Source organism: Balaenoptera musculus, chromosome 10, assembly GCF_009873245.2.
Source record: "Balaenoptera musculus isolate JJ_BM4_2016_0621 chromosome 10, mBalMus1.pri.v3, whole genome shotgun sequence".
Taxonomy (NCBI): Eukaryota; Metazoa; Chordata; class Mammalia; order Artiodactyla; family Balaenopteridae; genus Balaenoptera; species Balaenoptera musculus.
Window position 1 is genome coordinate 40,689,479 of NC_045794.1, and position 22,664 is coordinate 40,712,142.

At 36.0% G+C, this 22,664-nt stretch overlaps 1 protein-coding gene across 5 annotated transcripts in view; it reads left to right on the forward strand.

Moving 5' to 3' along the window:
* Window positions 1–14,065, forward strand: part of LARP4 (La ribonucleoprotein 4) — a 63,763-nt gene extending 49,698 nt beyond the window's left edge. For 4 of the 5 annotated variants that reach the window (XM_036865125.1, XM_036865122.1, XM_036865123.1 and 1 more), the window contains 6 exons: window positions 2,875–3,084; window positions 3,732–3,780; window positions 6,629–6,790; window positions 10,077–10,201; window positions 10,317–10,485; window positions 11,628–14,065. In XM_036865125.1, the coding sequence (XP_036721020.1) occupies window positions 2,875–3,084; window positions 3,732–3,780; window positions 6,629–6,790; window positions 10,077–10,201; window positions 10,317–10,485; window positions 11,628–11,966 (1,054 nt within the window). In that variant the 3' untranslated portion in view covers window positions 11,967–14,065. The remainder of the gene's footprint in view (window positions 1–2,874; window positions 3,085–3,731; window positions 3,781–6,628; window positions 6,791–10,076; window positions 10,202–10,316; window positions 10,486–11,627) is intronic. The other variant, XM_036865124.1, reaches the window with a different exon arrangement.
* Window positions 14,066–22,664: the final 8,599 nt, after the last annotated feature.

Below are 22,664 nucleotides of genomic sequence, written 5' to 3' on the forward strand. Positions count from 1 at the left end.
AACTTTAAAAAAAAAAAAAAACACACACTGTCCTCTAACCTTCATCCTGTTGTTCCAAAAAGATTATTTAATTTCCATGTGCACACAGAGACAGTGATGTTTAAATCTGGAAAGACCTTTGTTATGATGTAGTTTTAATTCATTTTACAGATGAATTGAAGAAAGTGAAAGTTGAAGAGGATGAATATCTTGCTAGGGTTACATGGCTTTTTATCATCAGCAGACCTGAGATTAGCACATTTTCTTTTCTTCTACTATAGCTAGTAAAGTTTTTTTCTTAAAAATAATTGAGTTAATACAAATGACAGTTTATAACCTCCCTTGTGAGGAGATACAGATTTCTCATGATTAGAAATAGTAGCTTTGTAAAAATATGTATCTGTTGATTTCACATTTCTTTGAAGAGGTGAATTTTGCTTTAAACACTTACATGAAGTAGACGTCTTGGTTATAAGAGACTAAAAACAATTTTTAATAACAACAAAAAGTATTGGTGTTTGCAGATGCTTGACTTAAAAATACATTAAGTGGGCTTATAGTATTCCTTTATTGTCACTTGAAAGCACTGCTGTGCTTTCAAGAGGTAAAAATACAATAAGAGGTAAAAATACAATAAGAAAGCCAAGAATGACAGTCAAGTCATTCTCGCTTTTTAAAAAATATATATTTATTTATTTATTTATTTGGTTGGTTGGTTGGTTGCACCCGGTCTTAGTTTTGGGAGGTGGGCTCCTTGGTTGCAGGAGGTGGGCACCTTAGTTGCGGCGTGCATGTGGGATCCAGTTCCCTGAGGAGGGATCAATCCTAAGCCCCCTGCATTGAGAGCGCGGGGTCTTAACCACTGCGCCACCAGGGAAGTCCCAAGTCATTCTTGCTTATAAGGAGATATATCTGTGGTTTTGAAGATACAGGATAGGTTTAGTATAATTTTGCTTGTTATTCAAAACTACTTGTGTACAATTTTTTGCGTTTGTTTGACCGATACAGGTTGTTGTTCATTTTTAGTCACAGGAATAATACACGAATACTTCCTTATAAAAATGCAGATATTGCAGATGAACTAGAGCCTTTTGACCACCAACCCAAATCCTTGCTTCCTTCTTACTTCTAAGAAGTGACCGCTGCCAGGCCTTTATTTTTATTTATTTAAGTTATCAGTCAAGGAGCAGTTTATCACATTAACCTTGTAACAGCCCAGTGATGATCACTAGACCTACTTAGAGAGAATAGGACTAACTTTCAGAAGTCTGGGCAATTTTCTACCTTTCATACTTTATCTTTCTGTCACTTTCCTTCTTCCTTTACATCTTTTATCACTTCTTTCTTTCATCATCCTTTTTTCTTTTGCCAAGACTGCGATTGTAAGTCCCTCTCTGTGAAGGGTAAGATTATGAGATCTGAGGGCTGTTAAACCTAATAACTTGTCTACTGGGTGTATTGAAATGCAATGAGAAAATTTCAGTGAGTGATAGTTTCTGAACAGATACATAAACAGCAATATCTACCTCATGAGGTCATTTTCAGATATGATGGATAATGTAAATTAGTTTGTGTTAGTTGACATACTGTAAATTTCGTTGCTATTCAGAAACTATTTTGTAACGTATAAGTAATTATCTGGAAAAGTACTGTATAGGAGACTTAGCCCAACTTTATAGCCTAATTTTTATGTTTAAGTTTTAGTAGTAGTAATCTAATTTGTTATATTCTCTAAAGAGTTAGTAGGATAGCTGGAGATGCTATTGGAATTAATGTTTAATTGTTCATAATTATGAGGTTTTAAATCCCTATTCAAAGAACCTGGAATTTACAGTGTGTTATTAATATTATAAATTTGTAACTATGAAAATAGACTAAAAAAAATGGAGTATGTAAACTGCAAGCCAGGGGCTAAATAGAAATCTAATACTTCCTTTTTTAATCTCCTGTAGAGCCAGGGTCCTCAGTTGCTTGGGCTTACTTTAGATGTTTTCACTATTGATTAAACTGCATCCTCTCCTTTACCCTACCCTAGCTTCATCTGCTTACAAATTGTTAAGAGAGTTGGGTGCTTATACCCATCATCCAAGATAAAAGCTACTTCTGTTAGATGTGTAGGTGGTTTTTCTTTTTGTTTTGTTTTGCTTTGTTTGTCTTTGGTTTGGTTTGGTTTTTTGTTTTTTACCAGATTCCATACCTTAATTCATGAAGTCATGCCAGGCTATTAGTTGCATTATATTTTCCTAGTTTTTTGGTCCCACATCTTTGTTGGATCTTTGAACAACTGATTTCATTTGGAGAGGGATGCTTAGTAGGAAGCTGGGATTTTAATATATTCCACTGTTCCTTACTTTTTAAAAAAATTATCAGTCCCCTAAAGAGTTTTTTTAGACTTTTCCCCCATATGAAAATTTAATACTAGAGATTATTGTATATCTGTTTATGTAATGTATGCCAATTCTTACTCCCTTTGGGGGGGGTATTGTTGCCCCATTGAGAATGTATGGCATAGACTCAGTAAGCTTCCAGCCTGGCTGATTTAGATGTGTCAGAACTGCAGTTTGTGTTAAAGAAATTAGGTAAAATCCTAGTTATATCCTAAATTTGGGGGTAGAAGTAGCCTTATCTTGAAGAACTTTGGATCACCTCCCAAATCTCTCCAGACAGCTTTTTTTAATGTAAAAATTCTTTGCCTTTTAAAAATAATACGTCTGAGACATTAAAGGGTTTACATTTTTACAACACAGTGCTTCTGTGTCCAACCCAGTTTATGGAAAATCAGAATACAGCAGAAGGCAATTTTTAACTTGGCCTGTTAAGAGTTTCTACCATTAAGAGAAAATATTTTCTGTTTTAATTTATCCTTTCACATATATGGTCTTATATTTCTTATAGTGTGAAGCCTCATTTTAGGTCAGGTGGTTCAGAACACTCAACAGAGGGCTCTGTGTCATTGACGGATGGACCATTGAACAGATCTGGTTCAAGGAACTTTCCAACTGAACGACATAACCCTACAGTAACAGGGCACCAGGAGCAAAGCTACCTTCCAAAAGAGACTCCCACTTTGCAGATGGAACAGAATGGGGACTATGGTAGGGGCAGGTAAGGAAGTATGGTAATAAATGTGGAAATAAGGTATATGAAAATTCTTTAATCATAATATGAATGTTTGAAGACCACGATCTAGTGATTTTTAAATTTAATTATTGGTACATAGTTATGCTAAATAAATACTTTATTCATGTAATATGTGTTACTAGTTTTTCATAATTAAGAAATTCAGAATGCCCATATAGCTCTGAGTCAGAGGTTTATAAAAGTTATTCTGAAGTTCTTCACAGTTCACTAAGGAAAGATTAGCTTAGAAAGGTAAGATTCCATCTGCATCATAGTTTTAATTTCTAGCAACATCTAAACTGTGGGAATGGGGTTATATGTTATCTACCCTTCCTAAACAAAACAAAAAAAATGAACCCTAATATGCTTCTGATTTGGAGGGAGCATTGCTAATAAAAATGGGCCTAGCTTACTTAGTGGTGGTGGTGGTAGTAGGTGAAGTTTTTGGTAGATTAGCTCAGCGTCTCTTCAGAAGAAAATATATCTTTTAATAATAAAGGAGATTTAGGAAGTATAGATACTTAAAATAGAAGTTCGCCCATCTTTGATAGAATGTATACATTTGAAGAAACTTATGAATTGTCCCTCCCACCTGCTTCCCCACCCCCACTCCCTTTTGTCATTGTTAAAAGGAGAACTCTCTTCAGAGGTCGAAGACGTCGGGAAGATGAAAGGATCCCAGTAAGTTTTTTTTTTTTTAACCTTTAATTACATACGTTCAATTTTTTTTTTTCTTCTGTGATTTACTATGGCGTTGACTTCTGGTGTATCTTTCCGGGTTTTTGTTTTATTGATTATAATATTGATTATGATTAGAGCCCGTTCTTGACCCTGAAATATCCACCATCACCATTACCCCTCACCCTTAAAGCACACATATAGTTAGAGCTTTGACCTGTGTTGCTCACTTTTAAAAAAAATTACTTGAATACCTAATCTATTCACATGGTTTAAAATAAAATATATGAAAATATTCCATGGAAAGTTTAATTATTGCTTTATTAATGGAAATTTAAAGAGTTTCAATCTTTTGATTTTACAATGCTGTTACAAACAGTGCATTGATAACCTCATATTAACCATCACTTCCTATGTGTGCAATAGTATCTGAAGGAGAATCCCTAGAAGTGGGATTTCTGAGTCACAATTCAGTAAGTTGCTGCCTAATGGCTTTCTATAGGGGTTGTGCTGATTTTCACTCTGTGAAAAAAAGTTTCTGTTTATCCATAAGCCTTACAAAGTATATGATTTTTTGCTAGTCTGGTAGCATATGTGATTCACTTTTAAAGCTCTGTTGGATGGTGTTGGAAACTGTTATACTATTTATTAATTGTTACTTGGGGGCAGTTTTCTACCTAGTGCTGATTCTTGTATTTGCCAATCCTGTGAAACCACTTAGAGATTTTTAAAAATTTGTTTATAGTTCTAGGCAGGTTCTTATTTGAATCCTCATTTACCTAGCTTCAAATTATTCATATTTTTTTGTGTGTGTGGTTTGTTCATGGTGAATGTTTGCCATTTCTTAACTGTGGTCAAAAGGAGTTGAGGAATAAAAATAGTATAGGAAGACATGGAGGTCTCAAGAAAACCCTGCCTGGAATTTACATTTATATCATAAATGTGAAATATAATACTTGCTTTACATGTATAAGTAGTGAGTTATATATAAATTTATTTATTTATTTTTGGCTGTGTTGGGTCTTCGTTTCTGTGCGAGGGCTTTCTCTAGTTGTGGCGAGCGGGGTCCACTCTTCATCACGGTACGCGGGCCTCTCACTATCGCGGCCTCTCTTGTTGCGGAGCACAGGCTCCAGACGCGCAGGCTCAGTAATTGTGGCCCACGGGCCCAGTTGCTCCGCGGCACGTGGGATCCTCCCAGACCAGGGCTCGAACCCGCGTCCCCTGCACCGGCAGGCAGATTCTCAACCACTGCGCCACCAGGGAAGCCCAAGTAGTGAGTTATATACATATATAATAGTATACTGTATAGTGTACATATAATATACATATAAGTTATACAGATATCACATGTTTAAGCAGTGAAAAGGTACAGATTTTCAAAGAAGAAAAATATTGCATTATAACACAAAGAATAGTCCTTGGGGCAAACTGTGAACCCTTTAAAAGTGTTGGTTTTTCATTTATAGCTTTCTGTACCATGGCAGCCTTGAGACTTTAGGCAACACCTTTTTTAGGATACCATTGTAGCAGTCTATGTGAATCCTCAAGTGGCCCTGAACGATTAAGGAGAGGAGAGATTAGGTTGGAGGTCTGTTTAATATGTTGAAAATACCTGGATTGAGGACTGAAGAAACAGGAGACCGGCCTGCTTCATAGTACAAAGGGCAGGGTGGGGGTACCCTTGTGCAGTAAGGAGATCTTAGCTAGAGGTACAACTTAGGATTTGTAAGCTTACATGTAGTAATTAAAGTAACAAGAGTAGATGAGATCATGCAGGGGACTCTCAGTAGAGTAAGTGATATTAAAAAGGGCCGAGAATGGAACTTGAGGAACATAGTAGCTGTGGGGCTGAAAAATGTGATCATTCATTTTGTTGTTTGAAGTATCCAAGAGAAATCCAAGTGGAAATAGCTAATAGGCAAATTGATATCTGGGTTTCAGGCAAAGATCTGGTCTGAAAATATTTAAAGCGTACAACCTAGTGATTTTTGGTTAATTTTCAGAGTTGTGCAGCCAAAAATTCACCATAAAGTGAAAAAGATTGTTTTAAGAGTTGTTTGCATGTAGGTAGTAGTTGAAGCTGTGGATAATGGATATCACACAGGGAGAGTATGGAAAGGGAGAAAGAGTGGCAATCATATAGAAACCAAAACCATCCGAAGAGGTGGTCAGGGGGAGAAGAGCACATGCTTGTCAGATCTGAGAATTAAGGAAAAGAGGTATCAGAAGCTAACGGAAGAATGAGCTCCCACAGGAAAGAATGTTTACCATGCCAAATGCTAGAGTGAGGTCAGAAAAAAAAAGTCTGTCAGATTTTGCATTGTGGAAGAAGGCATTGGTGACTTGTCAAAGCAATTCTAGTGGTGCGGTGAGGGAGTAGAGAAGAAGATACAAGTGAGAGGCTTGTCAGAGGGTATAGAGAGTGGTAGGTGGAGGAGAAAGATGAAAAGATTTTCAAGGAAGGATATTGTTTTCCCTTGAGACTATAGAAGGAGAAAAGATGATGGCAAATTTAGGTAGTGTAGGGGTTTTTGTGTTTATTTTTGTTATGGAAGAGGGTATAGCAAATTTAGCAAGCAAAGAATAGTGGAGATTGATTAGAAGGTTTAAAGAGTGTGGCAGAGTTTGCAAAAGAACCAAGAGAAGGAGCTGACTGACTAAAGATAAGTCGGATTGATCAATACTAATGAGAACTCAACTAAAATGAGAATCCAAGAATTTATAGGGGAACAGTTCTCTTCATTAGGTGGAGTTTGGTTTGTTTGTTTCTTAGAGCTTTCAGCTTCTGTGGTACAGGATTAGAGAATGAGATGAGCATGTAATCTGTTTTTTGATTTGTGTCTTTTAGAGACCCCATCCTTCAACAGCTGAAGCAAAGGCTCCAACACCAAAGTTTGACTTATTAGCCTCAAATTTTCCTCCTTTACCTGGAAGTTCATCCCGAACGCCAGGTGAACTTGTTTTGGAGAGTAGGATGTCTGATGTTGTTAAAGGTGTCTGCAAAGAAAAGGTAAACACTGAAGCATCCAATCTTTATCTTATGGGACCAATTTTTTGCCTTTGTTTTCATGGTTATTATTTAAAATTTTATTTGCTCTCAATGCTTATTTCTATCATAGTGTTTATTCATGGGGTTTTTAGCATACTTTGAGTATTACGAAAAGATTTGTGATAAAGCTACACAACGTCAATAAAATGTTTCTTCACCTTCGCCTGTCTTTGTATCAGTCAACCTAGCTTGGTAGAACTAATTTATGAAAGCTGAATGGAAAGTGTCATTTCCACTTAAGTGCATATATCGATAATTAAGTGATAACACGAATGAATTCTAAGCTACTCTGGTAAACTCAGTCTTCCAAATAAATGGAGAGTTGATGTCAAAAGGTTGGGATAACCCATCCTACAATATTTTTTTGAGTGTAGACCTCTTTATATGCTAAATCCTCATGCCCCACAAATTTTTCTCATTTTCTACCCTTTGTTTCTAATTCAGCTTCATTTATTTTTTTAATTTATTTATTATTATTTTTTTAATGCTATTCTTGTCTGCTTACATTCTTTTTATTTATGTATGTATGGCTTTGTTGGGTCTTCGTTTCTGTGCGAGGGCTTTCTCTAGTTGTGGCAAGCGGGGGCCACTCTTCATCGCGGTGCGGGGGCCACTCTTCATCGCGGTGCGCAGGCCTCTCACTATCGCGGCCTCTCGTTGCCGAGCACAGGCTCCAGACGCGCAGGCTCAGTAATTGTGGCTCACGGGCCGAGTTGCTCCGCGGCATGTGGGATCTTCCCAGACCAGGGCTCGAACCCACGTCCCCTGCATTGGCAGGCAGATTCTCAACCACTGTGCCACCAGGGAAGCCCTCAGCTTCATTTTTAAGAGTACATGTACATAGTATATCTAGGCTTATAATGAAAAATAGTAGTCCCCTGCTACCACTTTCAACTCTAGCTTTTTCTCCTGACATTTATCCCTGTATATCTAATTAACATGTTTATACTGCTCCTTCTTAGATTTTTCAGTTTTAGACATTGTCTATTAACTTTACATTCTAGAAGCTAAGGGTTTAGCTCTCTTAAACCAATATACTTTTCTCATCCTCTCAGTACATTGTACTTCATCATATCTATACTGCCATCAATTATGAGATACCCCATTATTTTGGTATTACTAAGAAAGTAAAAGACACTGCCAGTTAGATTAGGTCATGCCATCATTTGTATGTCACATCTCAGTATTGCATCATTTTTTTCCATAACTGAGGCTTATGGTATATTGTTATTATGTCTCCTTTCTTATACTCTGCACAGCTGTGTTCCTGGGACTTCACTGTCATCCTGGGAATTTTCTTTACTCTTCTTTGGTGGATCCCTTCTTTTTCTTACTCTTGTTTGACTTTCCCAAATTATGGTGGGTCACATCTTCCCAGGCTTCCTGTATAAGGTTTTTAGTATAAATTTCTTGAGATCTTGCATTCTGAAATGTTCTTCTGTTCTCACACTTGATAAGTAGCTTATCTCTGTAGAATTCTCTATTAGAAATCATTTTCCCTCAGAATTTTGAAGGTATTTCACTGTCTTCCCTTGTTAAAAAAATTATGCAATTTGGTAATTGTTTCACCACTTCTAAGATAGACCATTTTTTTTTTTTAAAAATTATTGTTATTACATTTTCCCCATGAAAGTCAGGCTGTCTTATAATTTAAAAACTATTATAGTTTTAGTGGCAGTGTTTTTTCTTAGTATATAAAATAATGGTGTGTTTTAAAGTTGATGGCTTCTCAGATTTGGTGAGGTATGATACACAGACACATTTATTTATTTGCTTGTTTGTTTGTTTGTTTATGGCTGCATTGGGTCTTTGTTGCCGCGCACAGGCTTTTTCTAGTTGCGGCGAGCGGGGACTATTCTTCATTGCGGTGCGCAAGCTTCTTATCGTAGTGGCTTCTCTTGTTGCAGAGCACGGACTCTAGGCACGCAGGCTCAGTAGTTGTGGCTCACGTGCTCTAGAGCACAGGCTCAGTAGTTGTGGCGCACGGGCTTAGTTGCTCCACAGTATGTGGGATCTTCCTGGACCAGGGCTCGAACCCGTGTGCCCTGCATTGGCAGGCGGATTCTTAACCACTGCGCCACCAGGGAAGTCCCCACAGATACATTTTTAAAGAATAATAATAAAATGTACTTCTTGTAATTCCAACCCACAAATATGGGATGAACACTTAATTTGATATTGGACCTTGTATGTTGAACCTCTGATTTTCTTGTTTGGCTTTTCTAATTTTTATCTTTGTACCTGTCTGTATTTTCTACAAAGTTATCCTGAATGTTACCTTTTAAACCTATTGAAATTTTAAAAAATTTTAATCCCATACCCCTAAAAACCTATTGAAATTTTTATTTTGTTGGTCGATTTTAATTTCTAGGGCTCTTTCTTGATATTCGTTTTTTACTTGTGGTAAAATGCACATAACATAAAATTTATCATCTTAACCATGTTAAGCGTGTACAGTTCAGTAGTGTTAAATGCATTCACATTGTTGTGCAACCAGTCTCCAGAACTGTTTTTATCTTGCAAAACTAAAATGGTTTACCCATTAAATAGCAGCTCACATTCTCCCCCTTCTCTCAGCCCCTGGCAACCACCATTCTGCTTTGTCTCTGAATTTGACTACTCTAAGTATCTCATATAAGTGGAATCAAACAGTATTTGTCTTTTTGTGACTGGCTTATTTCACTTAGCATAATGTCCTCAAGGGTCATTCTTTGTCGTAGAGTGTATCAGTACTTCATTCCTTTCATTGTGCAATAATATTCCATTGGATAGTTATACCACATTTTGTTTATCCACTCACCAGCTGAATATTTAGCTTGTTCTCACGTTTTGACTATTATGAATAATGCTGTTGTGAACATTTGTGTATAAGTTTTTGTATAGACATGTGTTTCCTGTTGGGTTTATAACTGAGCAGAATTGCTGGGTCATATGGTAACTCTATATTTAACTTTTTGAGGAGCTGCCAGACTGTTTTTACAAAGTGGCTGCATCATTTTACATTTCCACCTTCAGTGTATGAGAGTCCCAATATCTACATACCATCACTAACATTCATTATTCTCTGTCTTACTGATTATAGCTATCCTAGTGAGTGTGGAATGGTTTCTCATTGTGGGTTTGATTTGCATTTCCCTAATGGACAGTTATGTTGAGCTTTTCATGCATGTGCTTATTGGCCATTTGTTTATCTTCTTTGGAGAAGTATCTATATAAGTTCAATTTTGAAATATGTTTCCACTTTAAGGATAAGGAAGAGTTGAGAGTTAGTTGCCCAGTGACTGCAGAGGATGAACAGACAGACTGCACCTCTGCCCAGCAACTCAATATGAGCACCAGTCCTCCATGTACAGCTGAGCTTTCTGCATTAAGGTACAATTTCAAAGTAGATGATCTTTCACATTAAGATTACTTTTTCTTCTGATCATTTCTCAGGTGTTTCTTTGTGCTCTATATTAAGCCTAATGTCAAGTTCTTTTTTCCTTAGCACAACTCAGCAAGAAAAGGATCTAATAGAGGATTCCACTGTTCAGAAAGATGTTCCCAACCAGACAACTATACCAGTTTCTTCCCCGAGTACTGCAAAGCCATCGAGAGCAAATACTGCTTCACCGTGTAATAGTAACAGAAGTGCAGCTGTAGCCGTGGCCCTACAGGTAACTTGTTGAATTTAGTTTAGCGAGAATAAAACAATAGGTTAAATAATGAGAAATTTTATTTTTCACATAACTCTTTGCTAGAGCAGAGTCACTTGGAAACAGCCCAAATTGGGGCTGGTTGCCCGCATCAAAAAAGGAATTTAAAGTCACTCTGAAGAAATTGGAAATTTTAGCCTTGTTGAGGGAATGAAGAAATTACTGTTTATTCTGTTTCTTTTGATTGCTTTGTTTCCAATCAGATTGTGGTTAAGTGAAGCTTCCTTCTCATTATGATGACTGTACCTTTTTTTGGGCTAGGGTATAGAGGCTTTGAGCCTCTTGAAATTCTTTTTTGTATAATGCTTAACAAATCTATGAAACCCATGAGGGGCCACTGCCATTTTTATTCAATTTCCAGAATCGTTTTTATAATTTGAAAAATATAGAAAAGCAGGGGAAAAAAAGCCACAGAATTTACCTATAAGTCTTTCATTCATTGATATAACTAGTAGCATTTTTGGTACAGCTCTTTCTTTTTTCTAGGTTAAGAACATTTTATCTTGTCTTTTAATAATAATGATAATAATAATAGAATAGCAGCTACCACTTATGAAATGCCTACTATATGCTAGGACCAGTACTAAAGACTTTTATGCTTTAGCCCATTCTCACAGCATCCCTATTCTCCTCCTTTTCAGATGAGGTAATTAAGAGTTTATATTATTGGTTTCCAACTGCTCTGCTGAGATTCTTGTGGTATCTCTCTTAGGGTTCTTTGTAGTCAGGGAAGAGAGAATGGAACCATTTTATTTCATCATGTGGATGTACCATTATTAATTTAATCTGTTCTTCCTTGTTAGCCATTTAGGTTTCCAGGTTTTTTTGCATCATTATAAACATTGCTGACTTGTATATCCTTCAAATAAATATCTCAAGTGAAATTATTGTATCATACATAAATTGCTAAGACTTTTTAATTATATTCAACAAATTTTATTTTTAAAGATTGTACCTGTACACTTTAATAGCATTGTATAAGAGACTGCCTAGTGCCCTTTCCTACAAGATAACTTACTGATTTCTTGTGGTTAACACTATTCTTTCTGTACTTTAGAGAATATGTACCATAAATGTTTTTGTTTCTTATCTTTACTTCAAAGGAACCTCGGAAGCTAAGTTATGCTGAAGTGTGCCAGAAGCCCCCTAAAGAGCCATCTCCAGTTCTTGTGCAGCCACTGCGAGAACTTCGCTCCAATGCAGTATCTCCCACCAAAAATGAAGAGAATGGAGCTCCTGAGAAGTCCTTCGAGAAACAACATGAGAAGCCAGAAGCAAGGGCTAGTAAGGATTACTCTGGCTTCCGAGGCAATGCCATTCCTAGGGGAGCAGCTGGAAAAATCAGGGAACAGAGACGCCAGTTTGGCCATAGGGCTATACCTCAGGGAGTGACTCGACGTAATGGCAAAGAGCAATACGTGCCACCCAGATCACCAAAGTAAACAAAAACAAAAAAACTGTTCAAAAACTTCTCTCTCTTCCCATTAAACTTGAGCCTGGCTATATTGAACTGTTTTGGAGGGGAGGGCGTGGCCAGGAAGGAAACAAGAGAAAGTACATCCTTAAATCATTATGGATTTTGGAGTTGTGAGCTATAGAATCCCAAAATTCATCTCTAAAGCGATTTTAAAATGCTGGAGGATTCCAATCAGTATAAATATATATATATATGTATACATATATAAAAATATAATTTTTCTATTTTTGTTTTTGATTTTAATTTGCAGAGATCTTCTGCCTGGAATCAATTTTGAGGGTTCAGATTTAGCTTGGGAAAAAAACACATTATACATCCTTCAGTATAGGAGATGAGGGAGTGAGAGAAAATATTTTTTGAAGAAACATTTCTGTAAAATTAGAAATTACTTTTTTTAATCTATTTAAAGTTTGGCTTGGAGAATGCCATTTCTGCCTATATGGCCTTGTGTTGCAAAACAGATCAGTGGCTGGGGTGACTGTTGTGGTGTGAGTGTGTGCAAGTATGATTGAAGCCAAATCTGTTGTCATGTTAGTAAATGATTTGAAAACTGAATGTAATACTTGAGTAGATTTTTTTTTTTCCAGTTTGAAATTTAGTCTGTCTTTTTGACCTTACTAATATTTCATTCAACAAGCTGTTAAACTCTGATTGTACTTGGGGATGTGACTACCAATCAGTTTGATACTCAAGGAAAGAATGGGGGTTATTTGAAAAATTAAAATTTTGTGTTATATCTGAGTGGGTGGGTCAAATGGAGCTCAGAGGTTTAAGCTGCCCTGTGATTTTTCTTCCCCCCCTAAAATAGGAAACGATTTCTTTCTTTTGTTACTTTCTTCCTTACTCTGTTCTTTGACTACCCACCCCCAAAAGCAAAATAACCAATCACCTACAGAATTGTATGTTTCTAGTAGCCTGGCTCAGTCTAGTCAAATCATATAACTGTTCTAAATTTCTGACTTGAACGTTAAAGTATTTTACTCTTCTGGTCATGTATTTAGAACTTTAGATCCCAGAATGATAGGGCAGACTGACCCTACAGTAATTTATTTGTGTTAGTGTTAAAGATGAAACATTGTAGCTGACTCTTAAAGTGTTAAATAGTATAGATGTAAAAAGAAATTTCTTTTTAAAGTTTTAATTTGGGGACAACTTTTTCTGTTTACAATGTATTTATCACCTTCCTTCTTTCCCTTTCTCAAAAAAAAAAAAAAAGCAGTTTGGAATTCACAGAAACAGAACCAGCAAGTCACAAAATTTTTGAGTTAAGGTTAGAAAGATAGTTAAAATTAACATATAATTTCTCAGTGAATAAAGTTGTAGCTCTCACATTAAATAGGCAAGTTTACATGCTGGTGTTTAGAAAATGGCTAAAAAATTAAAAACCATGTTGCATTAATCTGTTTTAAGTCATACCATTTTCAGAGTTCTATGTAAGGTGGGGTTTTGTTTTCTTTTTAGGGATAGTTTGTGATAGTAATAACTGTCCCTTATGTTAGTGAATTACATATGTACAAATTGAAACTGTAAATTGTGAACACTGGAAAGCACCATTGTGACATAGAGTAAACATCTTAGTAATATATTAAAATGAATGTAAATGAGGGTTAAAATTACATTACTGTGAAACTCATCTTCCAACTCTAAGTTAAGCTTTGGAGATTTGTATTAGTAGGTAACTGTTCAGAGCTTTGAAAACACCGCACATTTCTGTACAAGCCAGAATTATCATTTCTTTGTAACTTATTATTCAGCTTGGCAATTGCTTTTGATTTGGTGGATTGATAACATGATATAATATATTTAAGCAGTTTGAAACTATTCATTTCTACACACTATTTTCTACTAAATGAAACATACAATAAAACTACCTGTGCTGAAATTTGGGGGAAGTTTAGGTCTTTAAAAAAAAAAAGTATTAATAATCACTGACTACATCTATGATAAAAGTGCTTATTTTGGTTTACTTAGATAATGCTGCAGCTGGTGGAAATGATAAACGTTTAAAGTGTTAACACTCTGTGAATGTATTGGATTTAAGAGAATAAACATTTTACAAAAATCGCTTGGTAAGGATTATAAACTTAATTATTGCACTTAGATGAAACAATACTTTTTTTTTTTACAATGTGTCACAGAAATAGGCCTATATTACTTGTATCCTTGTATGACTTGCTGTTAGTCTACCCAACTTCTAAAAACTAAATGTTCTAATTGATACACAAGAAAAGAGTTCTTTCTCAAGAAAGCAAGTGTGTTCTTGCTTTTTCCCAGAAGGTGTTATTGAAAGTAGAAATTTAAAGACATGACCATTTTTAAATTTCATATTAAATATAATGTTTTTCAGTTAATTTGCCTCGTTACAGCTAATAGTTCCCGTTTTGATGGGATGTATAGGGAAGAATAATGTGTGGGTGTATGTGTGTGTGTGTGTATATATATATAATATATATATTCACAATATGTATTTAGCATTTATTTTATTATATCAGATTTAAGGTTTGTATCTAAATGATGCCTATGAGTTGTGTGAAACTGATGGCTTTTTTGTCCAGCATTACTCTGTAACTGATGAGGGTCGGGTATTCATTGTAGTTTAACTATTTATTTGGTTCTTTAGAAGGAGGAATTTAAATGTCAAGTTTTTCTCTTCATCCTTATGACTTAACTTGTCCTTGGGTTGTTGGAGGGTAAAAGTAGATACAAATGATCTTGAGTGTATGGTTCAGTGATCTTCTGCCATACTTCTTAAATGCATGAGAACAAGAGTCACACAAGTTCATCACCTTGCACTTCACAGAGAAGGTATATAGATAGAGATATGGCAAAACTTGCCTCCATTTTCTATCCAGATAATTAAGGTTTTCATGGTATCTAGGCCTGTCTTTAATCTGAGTAAGTTCATTTTTGCAAATATAGACACTGGCATTCAAAGGAATGATCCATCTAAATTTTTTTCAACTGGATTTTGGAAGAAGATAAGCTCTTTAAGTGATATGGTTTTTTGTTCTTATCATCTTGTGTGCTCAATTTGCATGTGATCAAATGACATGCAGATTTATTTATTTTTGGTTTCTAAAATTAAGGTAGCTTGAATATTGTTGTACATTCCATTTTCTTTTTAAATACCAGGTTGGCTTTGGAGAAGGCATAATGATGGAGTATTAGCATCTGCTGGAGCAGAGACTAGTATTTAAAAGTTACTGAACACTTTCTATAGTTTTATTACTTATGGCCTTAAATATTTAGTCTTTTGGCTTAAATGTCCATTGGTGTTACTTTGATACAGTTGAACAGCACTGGGGTTAAGTCTGTTATTTATGTTGGCCATGTATATTAACCGTATTTTAAAAGTACTGTTTTGTTTTTACAGAAAAGGTAAAATATGAAAGAGGAGTTTTTGTAAATTCTTAACTACAATGTATGGTGTTCTTTCCTAAGTTTTTATATTTCCTTACAATTTGGTGGCCATTAATTTAACTTTGGGCTTTTTGGTGTATGCTAATTTAGTCTGAGATTTCAAGAAGATACATAGACATTTCAGTCCTCATTAATTGAGGACATTTTAAGAAGTTGAAAGAGAATTTGTTTTCAAGTTGAGAGTGTATTCTTTTTTAAATTCCACCTAATTATTAAATAGTTTCAATTTTATTTTTAAAAGCTGTGAATTGTTGAGTAGACGGTTCCTGAAAGTACAAGTGAGATATCAACAGGCTGTGTATACAATAAAATGGTTTTATTTTCAGTTTTGCAGCACAAAACACTGATTAGTATAAGAAACAATCCACATCATTATTGGGTTTTGTTTTTTTGTTTTTTGCCTGATTCAGGTATGAGTGATATCTCTTAAATGTTCGGGGTTGGGAGTCAGAACCAGTTATCTGGCTTCTCTTGTTCATTGCTTAGGTTTGTTCTTGTTGTCAAAACTGCACTCCCCCCCCCCCTCGCCAATGGTGTGACACATGCTCATGCATATTATGTTAAAATGAGTACATCGTTGTATTTGTATTTTTGTTTTCAACATTGCCAAGGTGCTATGGGAAATTAACACAAAATTAGAAAAAATAAAATTATTAAAAAGCAGGACTGGTTTCCTTTTCTCCAGGTGGCTTATGTCTAATGGCTACTTGTATTTACTTTCTGAGTAGTTTTTATGTTGCCCACTCTCTAGTTCTATTCTGGTTTCAGCTATTGTTTTGTTTTTGGGAGGGGGGTATGGGTTGTGTGATATTTCATCTGCAAAAGTGAGGGTAGAGAGCTAGAAGATTCAGCTCTGTGATTCTGGGGTTTTCTTAAATTCTTTTAGTGTCAGAAGCAGTTATTGAAGGGGAGAAAAATCACAGGGCAGTGTGCAGCTTAAGGGTTTTGCCTTCGTGGATCAGATTATGGCCTGATTTGAGTGTGTAAATTCTGGGTCTTTAAACTTCTGTTTCCAAGAGAAAGCCCCTTGGTTACCTTTACCTTTTCAACCACCTCTTTGATTGCAAACCCTAGAGCTAAAGGGTTTGGGGGAGCTTTTTAAGGGAAGGTTCACTGGGAAATTTAAATGAGTCTTTTAATCTTTTTTTAAACTATGATAACGGCAAAAATGGAAAAGCTGAGCAATCTCTGGCTTTTTTTAACAGCTGGTATCTGCAAATTAATGTGACAGCTCAACTTTTATTGAATATAGCATTGCTAAAAAACCCTGAAGTGTTACATAGCTGTTATGCCACAGTTTATTCTTGAATAGTAGAAATCTAGGTCTTTTAAAATATAGGCTAATTTCAAATTAGATTTTCGAATTCTCATATATTCAGAAATGTTTATTCCACAAGTTATGTGTTATGAGTCTGTTTATAAATAATACATATAAAGGTAACATTTAATGTGAACATTCACTTTGATGATGACTTAGTAGCATTGTCCTTTCAACAGCTAAAACCTTTATTTTGCTAATGAACATTTATCTTAATGAAGATAGCTGATATCAATGAGCAAAATCATCCCAGTAATAACAGGTTTACAGGGGAAACATGCTAACAAAGCCTTAGGGCTTTCTATCAGTGTGTTAGTGAGTTTATTTGGCCAAGAGAGGAGGTACATAACTTAAATTTCAGGAACACACTGTAATTGTGTATTATTTTAGGTGGACTAATGACCAATTGATAAACTTAGTTATGTAGGCCTTTGAGTTGTATTAAAAATGAATGGATTTATCAAGAGTCATATCACTGAGATACTTTATATATTTATGCCTTGTTAGAAAATATTAACTGAAGTATGTCTCCAAGTATAAATTTCAGTTTTATGCCTGGAAGTTTTTATAAAAAGTTTAACATTACTACTAGAAGATTGTGAATTTCCTTTAAAATCTCTGGAATGAAAACTATCAAGGGTGTCTTTAGTTTGTGTGAGGGTTTAAAGGAATTGAGATGTTTTCACTTTCTTCATAATGCTCCATTTTCTTCTGGTGTTGTGGGAAGGAACAAGCTTCCTAAATGTTATCTTTTAAATTCATTTTTGGTAGCTGTTATGCAAATCTTTGAAGCTGCTGTACTTCTCTCCTGTTTCCTCTGCATACCTGCTGTATCAGACTTAATGAACCATAGTAGAACTCCAGCCTCCCTATAACCTTATGTAGGCTGTTATTTTAACATATGTTTTATATTTATTTTGAATGATGCATCTAAGTTCTAATTTTGCTATTGTGCATTCCAAATTCTGCCTATACAAATACTATGACCTCGACATGTCAAAACTGAGGGTATTGACTTAGCATTGGAGCTAATCATGATGGGTGGGGTATTCATTTAGCCAGTATATATTGCATGCTATGTTCCAGGCATTGTGCTAGACAGCAAAAAATAGATTGGATTCCTACCCTTATGGTACTTAGCATGACATAATCATAAGTAATTGCAAAATTAGACCAGTAGTAAATGTGAAAGCCGGAATCAGGCAGAATCCATGCAGTTGGAGAGGGGGGTGGTACAGGGATAGAATGCTTTCCTGAGAAACAGAGGACAGATATCTGAAGGAGTAGGAGTTAATTAGGTGAGCCCGGAGGAGAGAGTTCCAGATGAAGGAGCAACCTGTACATACTTCTTTATGATGCATTGGAAGAATTATAGGGTCCTGCAGATACAGTATGGGGGACCTTGTTCCGTCTTCGAAGCTGAGGACAGAGAAAGAGGTAAGAGCCAGACTCCTGGGTTTGAAATTTGTGCATTATGGAGAACAGATGAGACGAGTTAGATTTTACCTGGTGATGATAGTTGGAGCAAAGTGGTGGTTGGAGCAAAGTGGTAGATTTGAGAAGCATTTGGGAAACAGACGTGAATGGGTTAGATACAGAGGGTGAGAGGAAGGCATAGAAAATGACTCATGAATTTGTGACTTTGGAACTGGATGGAAGTTTGTGGCATTCACCATGATTGAATACATTGGCAAAGAACCTTTTGTGGGCAGGGAGATATGAGTACGGTTTTGAGATGGTTATGCTTGTTCTTGCAGGATTTCTGATAATCCTAACAATGGCAAGATGGGGGGGGGCTGCAAAAAGAAATACTGAACTAAAATCATTCCCTTTAAGTCTAAAAGACAGTTCATCTCTAGCATTATGGTGGTTTTCATTATATTACATTTTCTTTCAGCTTACTTAGGGATAGGGCTAAAAATTATTTAGTTTATATCTACCCCTATTTGTCTTAATTGTTGCTACCTTAACCCTAATCATCATCCTCTCTTCCCACCTGGACAGTCTCCATGCCAACTACTGTTAAGCACTTCTCATGTGAGTTCATTCAAGTTTTAATGTTTCCAATCCTCACCAATAAAATTGTCAGATTGGAGAGGAATTAAAAGCATTAAGCTTGTTGTGACTTACCACTGCTAAAAAAATTTTTATTATCAACTTGCCATTTTTCTATGTGAAGATCCCTAAAAGACATAATTCACACATGCCTCAGCAAACCAGCTGTGTCCTAGAAATGATGTAACACACTCATAAACACGGCTAGAAGGTTATAAAATTTGAATGTCTATCAGATCCCCCCCAACCCTGAGTAACATTATAGTCTTCCCATAGCTATAGCCAACTCTGTTATTAATCTTGGTGTATTTAGGCAAATCATTTATTTCTCTCAGCTTGTTTACTCATCCAAAAATTTGGGGAGTAATAGCACATACTCTTCAAGATTCCAGATTTAACTTACTAATTTAAAAAAATTTTTTATTGTGTCTCACCACTTATTTTCTTGTGTATGTATGGCTGTTTGTGTAGCATGCCACTTTCCATCAGTATTCAAATCTTAGAAATACACACTAACTCCATGACCTTAATTGTTTCATTTATGACCATTTTGATCTTACATATCTACCATAAGCCAAGACACTAGGTGCACAGAATGCTAAAATTATGAAATTTCCACCCTTAATAACTAGAGTGGAGCATTGCAAGCCAAAATATTACTATGAAGTGTTATGAATGTTTTGATGGTATTAGGAATACACATTCAATGGTGGTCAGCTCTGCTGGGGTTGGGGAGATAGGCATTAACTTCCAAATGGATTCATGATCAATATGTGTTGGCTAGGTAGGTGAAGGAAGAATGAGCAGCATACTGACAGAGTGCAAGTAAAAGCAAAGAGGCATGACCATGGGGCAAATTCAGTATAATTTGGAATGGGTGGAGTGTAGGTTTCAGTAGAGTACGGCAAGAGAAAAGCTGAATTTACTTTGCAGTCAAATCATGACCAATCGTATGCTAAGAAAATGACTTCACTTGATTCTGTAGGGAATGCAGAACCACTGAAAGTCTTAAGGAGAGGATTATGGTCAGATTCGAAATTGAGAACACAAAGCTGGTGGCTATGTAAATAGTTTGGGAATTGTCCAGGTGAGAAAGATGTTTGGAATTAAGGGAGCAGTAGTTAAAACAGTATGAGAGGTTGAATAATCTCTCCCACAAAGATGTCCACATCCTAATCTCCAGAACCTGTGAAAGTTATTTATCCTGCAAAGGGGATTTTGCAGATGTGATTAAGTTAAAGATTTGGAATGAGGTTTTCCTGGATTGTCCAGGTGGGCCCAATATATTCACAAAGGTAAGTCTAAGAGGCAGGAGATCAGTCAGTAGTACTATAGTTATGTCTTGTGATGAAATACTATATATCACTTAAAGTGAATGAACTGGAAACAGCTCTTATGTGTCGAAATGTTGAAAGAGCAAGTTAGATTGACATGTAGAGTTTGATACCTTTTATTTATAGTTTTTAAATTACTATTGTTTATGGATACATCTAGTAAAAGTATAACAATGTAATAATATACTTGGGAATGATACCAGCTGCAAGATGGTGGATACCTTTTAAATAACCATCTTTGGGGAAGGAGGAAGGGAGGTAAATAATACTAGGGATGCACGTATAGGGCCTTCAAATGTATCTATAATGTCTTTAAAGTTCTGAAGCAGAAATAGATGGTGAGATAGGTACATAGGTATAATTCTCTATACTTGGAAATATTTTCAAGTAAAAACACTTTTTAAAAATGTAAAAGAAGGCAGAGGAAAAGGAGTTCCCAAACAATACTGGCATTAAATGTTCTAACAAGAGAAGCAGGAGAAAGAGATGTTAAAGAAATTAAAGGAGGAGAAAATTTCAAGATGTAAAGTATAAATGCCACGTAAGTGAGATGACTGGAGTCCATTGGATTTGACAGTTGGACGGCTACTGGTAACCATTACCAAACTGATTCAATAGACTAGTAGTGGAGGCCTGATAATAGAGGGTTGAGAATAGGTTGGAAAATAAGTAGAGGGAAGCCAGTGGCTTACTTTAAACGTTCAGTGATGGAGCTGGATCCAAGTGCATGATCAATCTTAATGTAATCCCTCTCTCTCCTCTTCCCTCAGCTTTTTCCCACACCTTTCCCTCCCATGCCCAATCTACTAGCTGTATGTTGGCTTCTTCCTCAAGTGCGTTCTCTATGTGACAGGAAAGATTGGTCAGTAGCAGTTACAGGTTTACGAGGTCCTTGCAGCAATTTCCAGATGAGGAAAGAAGTCTCTTCCCCTGTGTCCAAATCTTTCACACAACAGGACAAATCACCCTCAAGAGTTCTGGGCTTTTATGATCCTGTAGCTTATGATCCTCAGCCATCAAGGGAAGGGATACACCCAGTATCTATATATAATTTAGGTGCTTCTTATCTGTTATTGCTAAAATTATATTTCTTTGATTGCTGGTAAGTTTTTTAATGTTTTTATATCCTTATTAGTTACTTTTTCATTAGGTGGTCAATTTTTATTGTTTACTGGTAGGGCTCTTTTTTTATAATCTATTTTTGTTTGTTTTTTACAATTTATTATTTATATTTGGCTGCGTTGGGTCTTTGCTGCTGTGCGAGGGCTTTCTCTAGTTGCGGCGAGTGGGGGCTACTCAATTGCAGTGCGTGGGCTTCTCATTGCGGTGGCTTCTCTTGTTGCGGAGCACGGGCTCTAGGCGCGCGGGCTTCAGTAGTTGTGGCTCGCGAGCTCTAGAACGCAGGCTCATTAGTTGTGGCGCACAGGCTTAGTTGCTCCGCGGCATGTGGGATCTTCCAGGACCAGGGCACGAACCTGTGTCCCGTGCATTGGCAGGCGGATTCTTATCCACTGCGCCACCAGGGAAGTCCAGGGCTCTTTTTTATGTTCTGGATATTTCATTGTCTGTTAAATATACTGGAAATACATTCTTATTTGTAATTTAAAAAATTTTTAACGTGTGTATCAGCGGTCCCCAACCCTTTTTGACACCAGGGACTGGCTTCGTGGAAGACAATTTTTCCACGGACTGTGGCGGGGGGGATGGTTCAGGCAGCTTGGGGACCTCTGTTGTATATGGTTTCTTGCATTTTAATTGTTTTGGGGGCCATATCTATCAACATTCACCTGTACAACTTGCTTAGAAAGCCCTGCCTATGCTGAAGTTATTAAATATTTTTCCTCTCTTCTAATACCTTAATTTTTTTCTTTAAATTTTAACTTTTAAATACATTCAGTTTCTTTTGGTGCATTATGAAGTGTCACTCTTATTTCTTCTAAATAGTCATTTGTTAAAAAGCAATTTGTTAGATACTTGATCTTTTCTCCTTGATTTGAGGTGCCGCCGTTATCATAAAGGAAATTCCTAGTTATGAGTAAGTCTGTTTCTTCAGTATTTATCAAATTCCTTCTATCCTCTTCCTGCACTAATAACACCCTGTTTTAACTCCAGTAGCTTTTTAGCATATTTTGTTATTTGAAAGGACAAATTGTTCCCATGGTTTTAAAATTTAGAATGTTTGGCCATTCTTGTGAATTTTTTTCTTTAATATGAGCTTTAGAATCACCTAACAAATTTTGTTAAAAAAAACAAAACATTCTGTTGAGGATTTTATGGATATTGCATTGTACTTACAGGAAATTTCGGGAGAACTGACTCGACAAAAATTATGAGTCTTGCCATGAAAGAACATGCATGTTTGTCTTATCTTTCATTATTCACAATCAGTATTCCTTCATGACTTTTTGGTTTTGACGCTTGTTGATTTTTAGTGTGTTTTGATATCTGGTCAGGCAAATTCCTCTTCTAAATTTTTTATTTTTAATTTTTCTTGACTTTCCTTGAGCATTTAATCTATTTAAACTTTAGAATCTGC